The 19,024-nt window shown below is 34.3% G+C and overlaps 1 protein-coding gene across 1 annotated transcript in view; it reads right to left on the bottom strand.

Annotated features, from left to right (window-relative positions):
- Positions 1 to 2,254: 2,254 nt before the first annotated feature.
- Positions 2,255 to 19,024, bottom strand: part of Ireb2 (iron responsive element binding protein 2) — a 53,324-nt gene continuing 36,554 nt past the window's right edge. Inside the window, exons 11-22 of the mRNA XM_047540033.1 lie at positions 18,200 to 18,316; positions 16,379 to 16,538; positions 14,984 to 15,119; positions 13,911 to 13,995; positions 13,389 to 13,545; positions 12,970 to 13,094; positions 11,418 to 11,522; positions 11,179 to 11,321; positions 8,698 to 8,845; positions 8,492 to 8,614; positions 6,196 to 6,381; positions 2,255 to 5,341 (exon numbers count right to left, since the gene is read on the bottom strand). Coding sequence (XP_047395989.1) covers positions 5,231 to 5,341; positions 6,196 to 6,381; positions 8,492 to 8,614; positions 8,698 to 8,845; positions 11,179 to 11,321; positions 11,418 to 11,522; positions 12,970 to 13,094; positions 13,389 to 13,545; positions 13,911 to 13,995; positions 14,984 to 15,119; positions 16,379 to 16,538; positions 18,200 to 18,316 — 1,596 coding nt within the window. The 3' untranslated portion in view covers positions 2,255 to 5,230. The remainder of the gene's footprint in view (positions 5,342 to 6,195; positions 6,382 to 8,491; positions 8,615 to 8,697; positions 8,846 to 11,178; positions 11,322 to 11,417; positions 11,523 to 12,969; positions 13,095 to 13,388; positions 13,546 to 13,910; positions 13,996 to 14,983; positions 15,120 to 16,378; positions 16,539 to 18,199; positions 18,317 to 19,024) is intronic.

Raw genomic sequence — 19,024 nt, 5'->3', positions numbered from 1 at the left:
AAAAAAAAAAGGAATGAAACAAAAGTAAAAAAAAATTGCAGTGAGATTACAGACATGATTTTATATTACAAAACAATTTTACATTATAAAATGGGGCTATAACTCAGTGGTAGAGTGCATGTTTAGCATGTGTGAGTCTCTCTAGTTCAATTCCCAGTCTATACAATAGTTGTGTAGCTTTATATTTCCATTATGTATTGTAAGATGTTCAAAATTTAGTGCCAACACCATGCAAACACAAAATCAGTAACAATGCATTTGACATTATATGAGCAATTTTTGTGGGTATTACATCTACATCTGCTTTTGCAATAGACGATCCATTTTCCAAGTATAGTCATGTGCTGCTTATTTGATGGAGACATGTAAAAATGCATCCTTAGGCAGGTTCACTGTGTGAACACCAATGAAATTACAAATTAATATGGCTTACAGTCCCTAGGTGATACAATCTCACAGGACCATTGTCATATACATGGTTTACTGATGATGGAAATGTCCTCATGTGGCATATGACTGTATGCTGAATGCAAGCTAATTTTTTTTGGTAATGGGGATAGAACCCAGGGGTGCTTTACCTGAGCTACATTCCCAGCCCTTTTTACTTTGAGACAGGGCCTCATTATGTTGCTGAGGAGGGCCTCAAACTTGTGATTCTCCTGATTCAGACTCCCAAGTTGCTGGGATTACAGGTGTATGTCATAACACTAAGACTAAACACAGATTTTATTGTCTAATATTTTGGGAAACTTAAGCCAAACAGCTTATATCAAAACAAGAAATCTGCAGGAAAACTAATTTGTAATTTAAAAGCAAAATTGATATCAAGTGAAAACTAAGTCAAATAAATACAACACATTAATGTTACTGTAAGTCTCCTTCCAAGACTGGATATTCAAACTATCAGCTTGTGCTCAGGTTGGTCTTAGCCTTCATAATGCAAACATCTTAGAAAATTTAAGTTAGGATCCTTAGAAAATTTGAATGTGACCATTTTGGTTTATGAATGACAATTTTTGAAAAATAAGTTTTAATCATTTAGGTTGCTGGGTAAGAGTGGAAGAACCTATTCTTTTAGATCAGTGAGGAGCTGGCCATATTAACAAAATATTATTTCATGTAATCTTGGCTCTGAGCTGCTGAAGACTTGCAGCAGAGGGAATAAGTGGCACCATTAGCTGCTCCTGTAGCAACAGGGCCCCAAAATACAGTTCCTCTATCCTGCATCTCTGAGCTGGGGATATCACTCAACAGTAGAGCTGCTTGCCTAGCATGCTTGAGGCCCTGGGTTCAAAATCCTATTTTGCCAAAACAAACAAACAAAACCAATCTAATTCCTCCTAGAGTGCATAATTCATAGCATGAGACCTCCAATTTTGTCCTAATTGTTTACTTAAACATAAATTATCTCCAAAATAAAAGATCCACAGTATGGAGGTTATATAAGATGGAATTTGTGGAGGATTCAGTTTACCTATAGATTTCATTTTTAGTTGTATAAAAAAGGCATAGACACATTAGGGAGAAGCAGAATCGGCAGGTATAAACTACAAGGGGGAGACTTCAACTCTTAAATTGAATAAGGGTTTTTACCATCAAAACTTGAGTGAATAGCAAGGATTGACTGCCCAGCACAGTAGACAGTCTCCACCTCCTGAGTGTTAAAAGGCTGCCCAATTAAAAGATGTTATTTGTATAAAAGCATCCTGCTTTGGGTGAGATTAGTCTTTTTGACTCTAAACTGATTCAATAAATCTGTTGGAACAATCCCTGAATCAAATTCAACTTAAGACTACCCTATCCCTATTTCATACTTTTACCTTAATTCTCATTCATATTTACCCTAGAGTGGAAGGGAACACTAGATATAAAGATAAGAATGACTGTGGATTACATCTGACAGTTGTGTTGCGAATAGCTAATGTCCGAACATTTTGGATAACATATTTGAAGAGAAACTTTTAGATTGCAACCAATTTCTTTTCTTTCTTTTTCTATTTTTTGGCACTAGGGATTGAACTCAGGGGTGCTATAACATTGAGCTACATCCCCAGCCCTTTTTAAAAATTGTTTAAAAATTCTGAGGCAGGGTCTCATAAGTTGTTGAGGCTAACCTCAAATTTGTGATCCTTTTGCCTCAAGCCTCTGGAGTAGCTGAGATATAAGCATGCACCACCATGCCTATCATTTCTTTTCTTTTTAGGCATAGGGTTTTATTTTGAATTACTACAAAATTACTTTATAACGAGTCAAATGTGATAATACAATTTTCTTTATTAAAAATAATTTACAGCATCAGTAACATATACACAATTGTCATCAACTGAACTTTGCCTCCAATATATTTCTATACAATACTTAACATTATTGAACTTAAAACTGTTATACTGTTTTGTTGGCTTTAAATAATAGACAATGATTTATAGATATGTGAGATATATGGTTCCACAGCCACATACTGTGTGTAAAATTGATAGAAACATTAGCACTGTCACCCTTTGGGGGGGGAAAAACCCGAAACAAAAAAAATACCAAGAAAGTCAAAGTCCATTCCCTTCTCCCAACTTTTTATACTCCAAATCAACCTAAGATAAGGCCAACAACATACAGTATCCTAATACCTTTTCCTAAACCTAAAGCCAAAAAAACCAAAGTGTCCTTTAATTCAACCACAGAAAAATGGCAGTCAAAAAATTTCTTCTCATCCTGTCACTCATCACTATGAGACAAAATGCACACATTGTTACCACAAATGACTCCGATTTAGCTCTTAGCTTTATAGCTCTTAGTATAATTACCAGTGAAAATCCAAGTAATCTGGTGAAAGGGATTCTGCTACCTCTCATTAAAATGTCAGCATGGAGATGAAATAGGAAATAATAACAACAGTCATCCTAGGAACTTTTAAGGTATAAATAACAATGGCAATTCAGTGATTGGATGACATTTCACTCATTTCATTTAATAGGACAAGCAAAACCCAAAGGTATGAAAATGGCTAGTATGTAGCATAAAGTTTTTAAAGATAAAAAAAAATGCTGCTATTGGTTAATAACCTTTGAAATTGTACTTGAGTTCACAATACTGATTTGCTTTCTTGTATGCCTACTATACCTCCTTTACACAATATTTTGGTAACATGAAATTATCCAGATATAGTCAACAAGAGATACATAAAAACAATAAAAACCAACAGATGCCACATTTTTGCAGCATTTGGCTAATGGCAGAATTATGATATATACACACACTAGTACTTCTGACTCCTCCCCAAGTTAAAACCATGCTTATCAAGCTTATACTTCATTGTATATAAGCAAGAGTTTAAGGGAACCTTGATTTTGTTCCTGAAATACAAGATGTATTTGTATTATTACTGGACTAGGTAGACTGGAAATGCCAATGTTTTAATTAATAGCCAGCTAGCTTTATCATTAACTCTTGGATCAGCTGTTCACCATGTCCATAACTCTGCCCATCAACCATAGAGTATGCCTTTGAAATTATACATGTATTTCCCCCTCCACGCAATCTTCAAAGCATGTAACAGGTATTTTAACATTCAATTTGTAAATTCTCCATTTTTAACTCATGTTTTTAGATAAATTAAAAACACATGCACTGACATATAGCATATATCAAGAACACAATATGATTTTAAAATACCAAGAAAAATATTTATAAAAAATTAAATAAACAAGGGAAGTTGTTTTGTTGAACTCTAGCTCAACTTATTGTCTAAATATATATATGCAAAATATTTTCAAAAGACTGTATGATTGATTCTGTGCAAAGTTCTCAGTGGTCTTCACCTACTGGTTTGGTAGTTTCAGCATTATAGCTTAAAATAAGTAACATTTCATTCTGTGCAACATAAGCTAATTGTGAAATGCAATTTATGAAATGTCATATGAAGATGTTCATGTGAAAAAAAATCATCACAATTCACCTTTTGCTGCTAAGCTTAATTTCTTAATTTAAAAAAAGGTACAGCATCTTCTGAAAATAATTATCCAACCTTTTTTTAAAAAGTTGCCAAATACCTTGTTGACAGAATATTTGATGTGATATGGTATAGACACGCATACAGAGAATATGTAATACTCAGCAACAACTTAAGTGTTTTATCCTCATGGTCCACTTTGGTAAAACCAAACAAACCATAACAAAATTAATAGAGTCATACATCCCAGGTAAATAATGATTTGAAATGACAGAAAATCAACTTAAAAAATTAAGGAGTATTAACATTTAAAAAATGCTTAGGGGTGAGCACCCATATAATTTAGGGTGGATAATTTAGAGGTCTAGAGGAAATCAAGTTAGAGTTTAATGATTCAAGTTCTCTTTAGCATCCATAAAAAGAATGTGGAATGTCAGTTGGTGATATCTACAGTAGGTAACAGAAGTAAGAGTATCACTTAAGATGAGCAAAATGTATCTCATCCAATTAATGTAATGTCATCTGAGGCTTGCCAGAGGGGCACAGTGACAAATTACTGAAAAATTAAGGGCCGCATCAGGGCAATACATATTTTCACTGCTAATACAGGGTGCCACATAATGGCTTATATTCTGCAATGGTCCATCTTCAGATGTGGAGGAAACTGTGGCTGGACAGAATGATTTCATTGGGGTAGGTTCTATCTCTTATAGTTAGACTGAGACAAAGGATAAACCTGGTTTATATTATAAAATAGGAATGCCAATCATGTCCAGCTCAATTCTGAAAAGGAATTATTATACTTAAAAAGTCCATTTATAAATCAGATTTCCAATATCCACTATTTTAGAGTCTAATTTGGTTTCTCTCATTTCAATCTGCTACTCTTAAACCAACAAACAGTAGTACAGTTTTATAGGTGCAAAACTAAACAAACAACTTCAGGAAGTTACTCATGTAAGAATCTTTAACACAAGTTCAAATTCTGCCTTTATTTACAAAATGGACTGAGATAAAATATTCGCCCCCCCCAACCCATACTTACAGGTCTCTTCCACAACACACTTCACACGTTGATTTTAGCAATGTTAATAGCACCATTCGTATATTATTTAAAATCAAGAAGATTTCATTTCAGTCACTACATTGATTCATAATCATTTACATCCATGGATGAGATAAGTGAGTATACTGGGACTATCTGCAGCTCCATGGCAAGGATTCCTGGGTCCAGCACAAAAGGCTTTGCAGTTACCAGTTATGAAAGACATCCATGGTGAGTAGATACTATGAGAATTTTCGTGCCACAAAGTTTAATAATCCTCCATGTTTGTACAATGTTATTTCCACATCATTTTCAAATGAAGCAATCACGCTGAATACTTTTCCAGTACTTGTCTTTAAACAAAGAAAAACATCTCATGTGAGTGGTAAAATCTTCAAAGTGTTACTTAGTAATAGTTAAGATCATCTGTCTTCAAGTTCCATCACTACTTGCCACATTTTGTCTGACTGTCCTGGTTATAATTTCATAAATTCTGACTGCCTGAAATCCTGTTGCTTGAAAAACACCTGATCACAGGCTTCACAGTTAAGTAGAAAACAGGTATTTTCATCCCTAATTCTAAATAACAAGTATCATACTACCTAGAATACTAAATCAAATGATTTAGATTTTAACTCATTTGTGAAAATTCCTACTCAATATTAATTTTACACTAAGTTATTCATTGCATGTATCGTCTACTACTATGCCATTTTTACCTTAGTGGTAAAGTCCTACTCTAACCCCCAAACTTTTGCCTTCTCTTTGGGTTAAAGTTAGATCAAAAGAGAAAGCTGAAAAATAAGAAGAGGAAGTTGGCACAAATAAGTGGAAGTCAAGATTTTACTCCATATGTCTTTCATCTGGACTAAGCATTCAGTTCCTTTCTACTTTCCTCAAAGAACATGAACTGTATTTACCTAGTTTAAGAATACAGGTAGAGCACAGTGGTAGAGCACTTGCCTAGCACATGTGAGGCACTGGGTTTGATCCTCAGCACTACATAAAAGTAAATAAATAAATAAAGGTATTGTGCCCATCTATAACTAAAAATATTTTTTAAAAAAATGTAAGACACAGTCATCTTAAACTATGACTTATGTGCACTAACTGATAATATGCAATTTACAACTGTTCCTTATTGAATTTACAACCATCTTCTTGGGTACACGGTACACAATCATATATTTGAGAATTTTAGAAATACCTTTATGTTTAATGAAATTCCAGGAGATAGTTCTTCAGGAAATGTTAAAGAAAATGTTTCTCTGCCAGAGAGACCCAAGGAATCTGCATTTTCTCCTGGAAGGAACTGAAGTGGAGCTATGCCAATTCCAATCAAATGATCTTTGTGTATTTTTTCATAACTTTCAGCCAAAACAGCTTTCACACCCTGTAACAAATATATATTGTTATGTCCTCCAATTACTCTGAAAGTTGATTTATTGAGCATTTTAAAAGAGAAGTATCTACTTCGAACTTTTTGTAAATACTTTTGACCTAATACCCCATACTGAGGTCAATGTTGTATCAAAGTTAATTACAGCAGTCTTTTATAAATTATTTTTGCGTTTTAAAAAGTCCCCCGTTATTCTGACTGCCCCTGCCACTCCAGGATTAAGCACTGTGTGCCTACTACATAGGAAGAGCTCTCATATAAGAATCTTCAATAAAAGTTCAAATTTTGCCTGTATTTACAAAAGTAGGTGGTGGCTCTGACATCATGTAGACTCCTCAGAAGGATTTCCGCTTAAACATATGGATCTAACATATGTTCATCAACCTTCTCTCTTGAAATGCCATTTAAATAAAGAAATAAATATCTAAACTCACAGCAACAAAGGGAATAGGATGAGAAAATTCTGTAAATATTCAGAAAACAGAAATAGGCAACTGATCTAGCAGACAGTGTTGAAACTAAAGTACAATGAAATTAGAGAGTGATCTCAATAAGATCAGTCTGTAACCCAGGATCAGGAAGTCTTGAGATTAGAGATGTATAAGTGTTTCAGAACACTGGGGTACTGGTTAAAAGTGTACACAAAGCAGTAAGCTCTCTAGCTCAATCTCCAGTATGAAAAAGTAAAATGTTTATTTCTTTGGAGAAAATGAATTAGAGAGGCTATAGAACTTTTTTTCATTATTGTTTAAGAAGACTCATTCCTACCTCACTTCCCCATTCCTTTAAAATTTTAATACCACAAACATTCTGTATATTTGTTTATGTACTATATTTATCAGTACTTTATATATAAAAATAGTAAGATTCTTTTTTTTTTTTTTTAACCAGCCAAGAAGCAATTTTCACTTCTCGGGAGGCCTCACCCCTGCCAAGAACACATGAACATAGGGGGAAGGCTGGCCTCAGAATGCTAGGTTGGGATTAAGCTGATGTCTGCATTCTGAATTGTCTCTTTCCTTGAAGAAACTGAATGGCTTCAGAGAATATACAGGTAATGACAAATAGGCTTCCAAATGACAAAGTTAGCTTATTATCCAGCATAAGATCTACTAATAGACAAAATTCAGATCATAACCAGTTTTTAAATGTCTTTCTAAATGGATAGCCAGAATCACCTATTATATCAGGGAAGCCTACAACACAAAAATAAGACAAAACTTTTTTTAGAATAGAAGGAACCTACACCTATAATACTTGTAATTAATACCTCAGAAAGATGAGATAATCTGGTTTATTCCTACAATTCCTCAGAGGATTTACATTTTAAGGAAGAGATTAAAGATTCAAAAAGAATGAAGTATGGGGGCTGGGGCTCAGTGGTAGAGCACTTGCCTATCATGTGTGAGGCACTGGGTTCAATTCTTAGTACCACATAAAAATAAATGAATAAAATAAAGGTCTATCAACATCTAAAATATATATATATATTAAAAAAATGAAGTATGAATAATAGGCTATGAAGACTATACTTTGGCCAATTGTTTTATAACTACAACTATAAAGAGAAACACTTTTGAATACAAAATGGCAGCAAGCACATGTCTTTTGTGCCTATTTGCCATGCAACCAAGAAACCATCTGAAGAAAAATGTATTACTAGCAGATAGCCAGGCACCATCATCTCCTATTTTGGGGGGGTGTGTGTGTCTGAGAGAGAGGTGGGGAAGAGGAGGGGGCAGGGAGAAACTTCGCCTACTACCTCTAAGTCTCTTAACCCCTAATGGAGCAAATCAGTGGAAATTTAATGAAAGTAGGAAAGTACAAATATCAAAAGGTACAAATAATTATTATGTAGTCATACTGTAAGACAAGATCTCCTTTCCCTCTGTCACACTGCCTTTCTCACATATGATGTAGGATTAATCAAATTTAAAGTATTTAATACAACTAGATGAATACAAAATATCTGAAATCATTGAAATGAAACCCATCAACATGAGGCCACCCAAATAAGCAAAATAAACTCTGACAGATGTTTCTGACAAAAGGGAATATTAAAATTTCTTTTAAGCGAATGAAGATAAATTTAAAATATCAATACCAGTAAATAAGGTCCTTTGGCAGCCCAATCTCTTGAATTTCCTGAACCATATTTCTTTCCTGCTAAAATAATCAGTGGGATACCTTCTTTCTGGTACAGTTCTGCAGCTTCAAATACATCTAGCTGTAGATCAAACAGATACAAAATCTTTAATACAAATTTTGATCTTATGAGCAACTGCCTAAATACTGTGTACATGTCCTTACCGTTTGTCCTGATGGAAAATGAACTGTTTTGGGAGCTGGTTTTCCAATAAATTTATTAAAAAGCTTGATATTTGCAAAAGTGCCTCTAGTCATCACAGCATCATTACCTCTTCGGGCTCCATAAGAATTGAATTCACGAGGGGTAAGGCTACAAAAAGGTTATGAAAGTCAGTTTTCACTCCAGATGGAAAATAATCACACATTACTGAAATGTAAAACTTATTCAAAACCCCCCCCTTTTTTTAATTGTGGAAAAATCTCAACCTGCTACAAAAATAGAGAAAACACAACAGTGAAATGTCTATGAGCCTAACGCCAAGCTACAATAAACAACTCATGGATTCCTTTTTCCTCTATAATCACCCTTATTCAATTAATAAGCAGCAAAACTCTTATCATATTCTAACTGTATGTTTCAAAGTTTCTCTAAAACATATGGATTCTTTTAAAAAATGCCATCCTTAAGCCTCATTCAGAAACTGAAAATAATTTTTAAAAATATCAGATAGGCAGTCAATAGTCAAATATTCTTGTTTTTCCCAAACTTTTTTTTTTTTTTTTTAAAAGCAGTGCACCCAAGCCCTCATGCATGTGAAGCAAGTGCTTTACCACTGAGCCATACCCCCAGCCCTCCATACTATTTTAGGTTGGTTTGCTCAAATCAGCGAGTAAATACAATTTACACATGTATTCAGTCGATTTCAAGTTTCTTATAATCTACATGTTCCCTCCCTGCTAACCCGTTGTATTTTATCTAAAAAATCTAGGTCATTTATTGTAGTTTTCTATTTGTAGACTATGTTGACTGTAACCCAATGGTATCATTTAACATGTTTTTCTGTCCTCTTATTTCTTGTAAACCAGACGTCAGATCCAGTGACTCAGTAAGATTTGGGTTTTTAAATTTTTGGCAGGAATGCTTCATAGGTTACATGTACTTCCACTGGGAGGCACACTATATCCCATTGTCTTTTCCTGGAATGTTTTCAGTGACTGATCATCATTGTTTAGATTGACTAGAAAACACAATAATATTTTAATTTAATCATTCTTGCTTCATTTCTTAGCTGAAAATGTTTATAAAGACAAGCTATCTTTGTTAGCAGAGCACAGTGCTGTATGCATGTAATCTGAGCAACTAGGGGGGGCTGAGGCAGGAGGATCACAAATTTGAAGCAGCCTCAGCAACTTAGCAAGACCCTGTCTCAAAAAAAAAAAAAAAAAAAAAAGGAAAGAAAAAAAGGATTGGGATGTAGTTCAGTAGAAAGGGTTCAATCTCCAGTAACCTCCTCCCCTCACCCCCCCTAAAAAAAAGAAAGGAAGGAAAGAAAAGAAACCACAATGTGGGTGTGTAGGTATTAGGGATGTTTACTGCCACTGGATTAATTATATAAATGACTTTTTAGAGATATGAAATAACTGGACAAAAGTACTTCAACAATCAACTTTCATCTGCCTCTCATTTGGTCTTTTATATACAAGTTTATGTACTATAAACTTAAACTTAGTTCAGGATGGGAGTGGTGGCGATTTGGGTGTCTTTTTAGAAAATTCTAACTGATGAGAACTACTGAATTGAATGTATTCAAGAATTCATAATACATTTTAAAAATGTATAACAGATTTTTTTTCTTTTCTTTTTTTTTTTTTTTTTTTTGCAGTTCTTGAGATTAAACCCAGGGTCTTATACATGCTAGGCAAGCATTCTATCACTGAGCTACTCGCTAGCCCAGAAAACTTTTAACCACTCTGTAATAAAAGCAATGTATTATTATTACAGTCAAACCAAGTTATATATCTGATTTTTATCAGATATTTCAATGAAAAGAATCTTATAATTTAAATTTTTCAAGCATCATATAAGCATCTAATACTACAAATTTTGTATTTAGCAAAACTGTCTCTGATGTCGAAACAGTTGTATAATACAATAAGTTTACAACATTACTATGTAGAAGTGAAATAAAATCTACCTAGTTTTAGATTTGTATCTCCTGCATAAATGGCCTTTACATTCAAATGTATTGTTTCTATAAAATTTTAGGATCAAGAAGTTGTCTTTTGATTTGATAACCATCAATCCCAGCCTCATGAATGTACATGTTATAGCTCATAAAATACACATTTATTATACTCCAATAATGGGAAGCTGGTTAGAACCAAATGATTAGGCCTCATTTGGTGGGTCAAACAAAGCTCACATTTCAACAAAGTAGCTCTGAAAAAGAAAAATCTTGTTTCCTATCAGTTGTTTATTTAGGCTGTATGGGCTCAACTTAGAATAGCCATTTCAATTTCTAAAGTTATAAGACAGGTGCAAAGGTTTCCCCCCGTTCTTAAGTCAAAGATACTAACAATTACCTACGAAAACATTTACTTACTGGATAAAAGAACAAGGCAGAAGCCTCTTATTTTTTATCAGTGAAAAAGAAGATAAACAAACAAACAAAAAAACCCAACCCTGAAACCATGTATACATACCCTCTATTTGTCAAATACTTAGCTGCAGCACTACTCCTAGCAATACTCCCAGCAGGTGATATATGATCTGTTGTAACAGCATCTCCCAAATATAGTAAGACATGGGCATTTTCAATAGGCTGAAGTGCAACTGGTTCTTTGGTCTACAAGGTAAAAGTGTTCAAAGCATTTAATACTTTATAAGGTTTTTTTAGTCTATAACAATCTTTAAAAAGATCAAACAGAAAAATAGTACTTACAAGTTTATCAAAAAATGAAGGACATCTGATATAGGTAGACTTTAAGTCCCATGGAAACAAAACTGAGTCTGGTGCTTCTAAGGAATTCCACCGCTTATTTCCCATCTGTGAATATAGTTTGGGTTGATTAACAGAACAAAGATAAAAGAAGTAAAAAAAGACACTTAGGAAAATGTTCACGGGATTAATATAATACTTAGATCAGTCGAAAAGGAAAAAAGCCCTATCCATTTAGAAAGTTCACTCTACCTCAATGATCCATTCCATCAACACTTTTTATACCTTGGACTACTTCATCTGGTCTTTCTGATTCTACCCTCTTTACCCAACTCTCAGCACATATTTTCAATATGTTGTCAAAGTGATCCTCTGTTCAAAACGTCCCCATTGCTGCTGTCTCTCTCAGGATCAAAGACTTGTTCTAATGACCTAAAATTCCCTAGGTGATGTGGATCTCCATCTTCCCTGTGACATAATTTCCTACACCATCCTTCCTATTCTTTATGCCCTACTCACACCACACTCACTGCTGTTCCCTGTGTAAGGCCTTTACTTTCCCTCTACCTGGAAAGTCCTGATCTTTGTTCATTTATGTAGCAGACTCATTCTCTTCCTTCAAAGCTTTGCTTAAATGTCAGCTTTTCAGTCATCCTGTATAAAACTGCAATCTGCTCCCCAAATCTGAAGAACTGATTCTCTTTAATATTTTTTTAGATCTTATTTTTAACATAATGTGTAATTTACCTAATTATTTTCTTTACAGTTCACTGTCTGCCTCTCTCATGAGAATTTTGTTTTGTTCACTATGTATTCCAACCATCTTAAAAGAGTACCTGACACACAGGAAGGCCCCCCAAAAATTTACTGAGTGTTTTTTTCTGCCTTCACTCATACTGTTTATAAATTTTTGTGTATGTGTTTGCTTATAGGTGCATAAAAACATCTCTAAAAAGATGCTTAAAAAAGACATCACTGGTTATTCTAGAGACGTAAAGTAAATGGCTAGGGAATTGGTGAGAGCAAGATTGGGGTTTCTGAGTCATCTGAATAGGAGTGACCAAGTAGGGCAGTTTCTATGATGTGTACCCATATTCAGGATGCCAAATGTAAGTGGTCACCACATATTTCTAATAAGTAAATAAAATCAATTCTAATACTCTAAGCCATTGTCTTTGTAATTAATAATTCCAGATACAAAGTGGCCACATAGCTCATTAAAAACTATGTACTCAAAATACATAATTAAAAAAATTTTTTTTTGGTGCCAGAGATTAAACCCAGAGGTGAACCACTGAGCCACATTCCCAACCCCTTTTATATTTTATTTAGAGACAGGGTCTCGCTAAATTGCTTAGGGCCTCGCTAAGTTTCTGAAGCTGGCTCTGAACTTGCAATCCTCTTGCTTTAGCCTCCTGAGTTGCTGGGATTACAGATGCAGTGCAACACCAAGCCTGTCTAATTTAAAATTTTATTCTAGTCAGAAAGGAAGATGCATGAAATAAAAGAACACCGCAATTTTATCAAACTATTTCAGAAAGAACAAGACACTTACCTCTATCTTCTCTTTTAGTGCTTTAAACATGGATAATATAACATGTTCTTCCTCTACCTGATGAACTTCTTCTCGACTAGGCCAAATATCATGCAGGTAAATGTTCTTGCCGGTAGGGTCAGTACCTGGTTGAAAGATTTTAACTTTTTTTTTTTTTAAAACAAACAATAACAAAAACTCCCTTAACACGTTCATGTCTTTCCAAAGACATATCACAGAAACCAAGGACTTAACAGTAGGGTAGTTCAGTCTTAAGCAGTTGAAAGGACTTGTATATTTTACATTCTTCTTGTGAACACAGAAATTATTAATTATATGTTTTAAGTTTTTATGAAATTAAAGAATGGAGGTATAGGAAACATTTCAAAAAATAACTTCTGGAGGAACGTACAAGCATGCGCACACACAGGAAAACATACCTAAAGGCTCTGTTTGGAAATCTATATTCACTGTGCCTGCTATAGCATAAGCCACCACCAAGGGTGGAGAGGCAAGATAATTGGCACGAACACAATCACAAAGTCGACCTTCAAAATTTTTGTTTCCAGATAAAACACCACAGGTAACCAAATCTCCCTTTAAAGGAAAAAAAAAAAAAAAAAAATGCGCAAATGAATAAATTCAAGAGCTAATACAAACTTGGATAATCATACATAAACAATCTCTAATATTACAAGTTCTATGGGCATGACAATCAAAAAAAACATCACTAATTTTTAGGTAAAGAACTACAGATCCTGCAATAAACTAATTCCTTTAATTACTAAGGAACTATGTTAAAAACCTAGAAACAATTCTTGGAATTGTTTTAAATTTCAGAGTTTATTCTTCTCAAAAGGCATAAGGACTACAGAAATATAACAATATATATTTTCTATAATTTAATAACAAAACAATTTTTAAAAATCCACTAAGGTACCTTGCCAATACACATACATTACCTGTTTTACTGCATTTAAAACCACTTCTGATAAGGGTGCTGTATTTCCCACACATGTTGAACAACCATAGCCAACTATTTCAAATCTGCATTTCAAAAAAATGAAACATGAGTGGATAGCATATCACATTTGTAAAGAAAGAACAAACAAGTCTTATCATTCATTTCCATGATTATTTTTTAAATATATTTTTAGTTGTTGATGGACCTTAATTTAATTTATTTATTTATATGTGGTGCTGAGAATCAAACCCAGTACCTCACACATTAGGCAAATGCTGCACAACTGAGCTACAGCCCCAGTCCTTCATTGCCATTACTGCAATAAGATTACTCAAAATAATATTCATGACACATGGATTAGACTTCATCATTATATTAATTTCACAACATTTTGAGCAATCAAATTTAATTCTCATGCTTATATGTAGTGAATGCAAAGCTCTGAAGGGCCCTGGTACTTAGGGCATTCCCTCTTAGGTGACAGCACCTATCACACTACACAAAAAAATTTCTCAAATACCACTTGTTATAACATAACCTTTTAAAAATTTTGTTTTGCACTTCCATGCAATGTGTTTGCTTAAATGGTGAAGTATCAAGACAACTTGGCTACAACAATTTCACCAAAAACCCCCAAAAGCAATAAGATACTCTGTTATGAATAAATCTTTTGATTCTCAACCAAGTAAGCTGGAGAAGGGTACCCATCAATAATTCCAAGATGATATAGCTAAAAGATTATAGGCATAATACTTGTAAATTACTTTGTTGTTCTAAAAGCAAAAACATCTAAAATTTCTCAGGCTTTCAAAGGAATTGATAATTTATATAAGATTATCCTGAAGCTGAGTGATCACATATTCTACTTCCAAGTAGCCAACGCAGTGCATTGTTTATTGGAAATGCCCAATGTGTGCTGACTGACAAGGGGTCAGAAATTGTGTGGTAATGGCGAGGTAACAAGTAGAATTACAGCATGTTTTTTTCTGTCTTCTCTTTGTATATGAAAAGCTCTAATAATCAGTTTCAGTACCTACTGAACACCAATGTCAATATAAAACTGTCACTTACCCAAGCTTACTAAGATATGGTAATACTCCACTTGAACTGAGGTAATGTGTAACCATCCCACTGCCTGGAGATAAACTTGTTCTTATGTAAGGTTTAACACAGAGACCAGCTTCAACAGCCTTTTTGGCCAAAAGACCTGCAAAGTCAACAAATGATGTATTTATTAATGGAGTGTTTCTTTCTTTCTTTTATATTAAGAGTAGGAAGCAAGAAAGGATTTATTTAGCAGATTAGGTTCGAAATCTAATTAGAGTAAAAATCCAAATTCATATATTTATTATCACTATTTTGTCCATTTTATTCTACTGACTTGCTCACTTAAAACAAATTATAAGTTATAGTAGATATACCAGCATATACACTGTAAATTATTAAGGTTTGGGTTGACACCATGGCATCATACACATAAGCAGAAATAAAAGGATGTACACATATAAGAGGTATGATTAAATGAAACTTTTTGTCATTGTTTTAAGAAGTGGGGATGGAACCCAGGGACGCTTTGTCACTGAGCTGTGTCTGCAGTCCTTTTTAAAACTTACTTATTTCGAGATAGGGTCTTGTTGAGTTGTTGAGGCTGGCTTCAAACATGCAATCCTCCTGCCTCCTTCTGAATTGCTGGGATTATAGGCATATGCTACTGCATCCAGTTAAAATGAACCTTTTTTGTTACTGCTTTTTGTTTTTGGTACTGGAGATCGAACCCAGGAGTGCTCTACCACTGTTCTACATTCCCAACCCTTTTTACTTTTTATTGTGAAACAAGTCTTGCACTTGGATCCTTCTGCCTCAGCCTTCCAAAGTGCTAGAATTACAGGTGTATGCCACCACACCCAGCTAACTGAACCATATTTAAATACTATAATCGTAATAAACTCAGGGTAATTTAATACTTACTATACATGGTATATACAAATTGATTTCATTTATAGTCCTTGTCAATAATCTTTCACTTCCTTTAAAACTCTCAAAGGAATCCTCTACACTGGGATAATAAACTTCTTGTTGAAACCCAAGAAATATCTGCTAATTATACTACTAAATTAACTGAAGAAACAGACCTACGACCTATAACTAACAGATATGTAAGTTATAGTTTTTTAAAAATTACCTCTGTATCATAAAAACAAAATTAACAATATAAATCAAATTCAGGCTTCTTAGGACCTAATTAAAATCTTAAAAACTCTATCAAGGGGTGGGGAGATAGCTCAGCTGGTAGAGTGCTTGCCTCGCAAGCACAAGGCCCTGAGTTCAATCCCCAGTACCACAAAAAAAACACAAAAAAAAACAACAAAAAAAACTCTATCAAACAGACACTGATATTCATGACTACAACAGAGAAACAAAACACAATTTTAGGACAAGAAAACGTGGTTATAAAACACAACATACCTGCAGCAAGCATGACAGATGGATTGCAATTATTGGTACAACTGATAACTGCAGCAATAACCACTGATCCATGAGACAGCTTATATTCACTTCCTTCATAATGAATAGAGATGGTATCATTTTGTTTTTCAGCTGCAATTTGGAAGCCTTTAAATCCAACCTATATGAATTTGCATATAAATATAAACTAAACATCATGGATTTGTATAGAAAAAAAGACTGGTAAAAAAATACAACAGACACCTGACATCTGATAATTCAAAATTCAAAGTTCTATTTGTAACTGACACTGAGAGTCCATAATGTTCAGTAGTTAAAATTCAGCTGAAGTGTGATTTGAATAATCATGATATGAATTTGGTGGTTTTTATAAGCAAAAACTTATCTACTGGACTGGAATTGTAGCTCAGCGTAAGAGTGCTTGCCTAGCATGTGTGAGGCACTGGGTTTGAGTTTCAGCACTGCATATAAATAAATATATTAAATAAAAAGGTCCAATAACAACTAAAAAAAATTTTTAAACAAAAAAACCTTATCTACTAAGTAAATCCAGCCAACTACCCAGAACCCAGATCTTTTTTTTTTTTTTTAAACCAGGGCTTGATCCCAGGGTCATTTAACCACTGAGCCACATCTCTAGCCCTTTTTTGTGTTTTATTTAGAGACAGGGTCTCAGTAAGTTGTTTAGGGTCTCGTTAAGTTGCTGAGGCTGGCTTTGAACTCATGATCCTCCTGCCTCAAACTTCCTAAACTCTGGGATTTTAGGAGTGCACCACCATGCCTGGCCAGAACCCAGATCTTAATTTGCCGTGCTCTTGTCTATTCATTCTTTCTTACAGTAATTCTCAAGAAATGGTACAAACTCTTTTCTATTCTGAAGATTTGCTCCAAAATAATCCTGTGTATGAATGCAAAAAATGAAACAAGATTGGCTATGTAGTAATTGTTGAAGCTGGGTGACAAGTACACAGCAACTCATTACATTATTTTATTTCTGTACAAGTTTAACATTTTCCAAATAAAAAGTGAAGAAATCAAAAAAAGAAAGGCTCTGAAGCTGGGCACAGTGGTTCACACCTGTAATCTCAGCTACATGGGAGGATCCCAAGTTTGAGGCCAGTTTTAGCAACTGAGAGCCTGTCTCATCATAAAATATAAAAAGGCTGGGGCACGTAGCTCAGTGGCAGAGCAAACCGGGGTTTGATCCCCAGTACCATAAAGAGGAGGGGAAAAGCAGAGGTTCTAAAAAAGCAAGCCAACTCTTAGTTCTTGTAATAGAACAGAGAAAACAAGACTAACACCACGGTTCTCAGAAAATACAAAGCCCCAAAAGTCAGAGGAGTCAACTGTTATTCAGTTATCCTTTTCAGATTTTAGGTAATTTCATAGTGATGTTCTTCTAGTCTGGGAAGTCACAAAGTTCTAGAATAGTACAATCTAATAAAACTTTGTGATGATGTAAATACTCTGTATCTGTGCTGTTCAATCCAAGAGTCACAGTCACATGTAGCTACTTAGCACTTGAAATGAGACTATTATGACTAAGAAAATTAATTTTAAACTTTATTAAATTTTAAGTAAATTAAAATTTAATTTAAAAAATAGATGAGTCAGTCTTTGATCCTCACAGTGGAACCAGGAATAAACTCACCAAATAAATAACCTACACAATGGACAGAAAGGGAAAAAAGAGTACTGCTTGTATATGCCATAATATATAAAATAGATTTGAGTTTATGGGTCAATCCCATAAACTTGTTGCTTCTTTACTACTTAGCACAAAGCCTGTTTATCAATATAAATAACAATAAAGTAACTTACCTTTTCATTTAAGCAAGCCTGAAAATCACTTTTCATGTCTGTCACAGCAACTCTATCCTGAGGTCTTTTTGGACCACTGACAGATGGAACTATTGAATTCAGATTAATCTGGATCACCTTGGAAAACCGAAGAGGAAGAGAAAGAATTAGGAGAAGGAATCCTAAGTACAGATTCCAATTCAAGCATTACTTTCTGAAGCAGAACGAGTACATTTGCATTTATTTTAATATAATTTGCTTTAGTGGTGAAACACTCCTCTAGAAGTAGACTAAGACAAACTTGTTTAAATTTATGAAACATGATAATTTACTAAAAGAAAGATTAGCAGATCAGTGCAAATCAAACTACCACAACACCAAATTGTATGATCTATATAAAATTTGTGGTTCCCCAAATATTCTCTCTCCTTAAACACTGTAGTAACAGTGTTACTCTGATGATAGAGTAGAGGCCCATGCCAGCTATCACGTACTGCCTCATAATTCCAAATTCATACTTGGTTTGCTTGGAGATCAAGGAGGTAATGCATATTAACACATTTCAACTTTTTTAGCTTCCATGATGTGAAACTTGGTCAACAGAGGGTGCTGTAGGGACACAGCAGAGAAAGAGTTTTCTCTACCTGGTTCCAAAGGGTATTGCTTTTATTTATTCTTTGGTTAAGAATTATTGTGGCTCGGTGTGGTGGCACACACCCGTAAACCCAGCAACTCAGGAGGCTGAGGCAGGAGGATTACAAGTTTGAGGGCTGCCTCAGCAACTTAGCAAAGCCCTGTCTCAAAATAAAAAAAAAAGGGCTAGAAATGTAGGTCAGGGGTAAAGTT

This window comes from Sciurus carolinensis, chromosome 2 (genome assembly GCF_902686445.1).
Source record: "Sciurus carolinensis chromosome 2, mSciCar1.2, whole genome shotgun sequence".
Lineage (NCBI taxonomy): Eukaryota > Metazoa > Chordata > Mammalia > Rodentia > Sciuridae > Sciurus > Sciurus carolinensis.
Note: the sequence above shows the minus strand (reverse complement) of the source record. Positions and strands in the feature narration are given on the sequence as shown.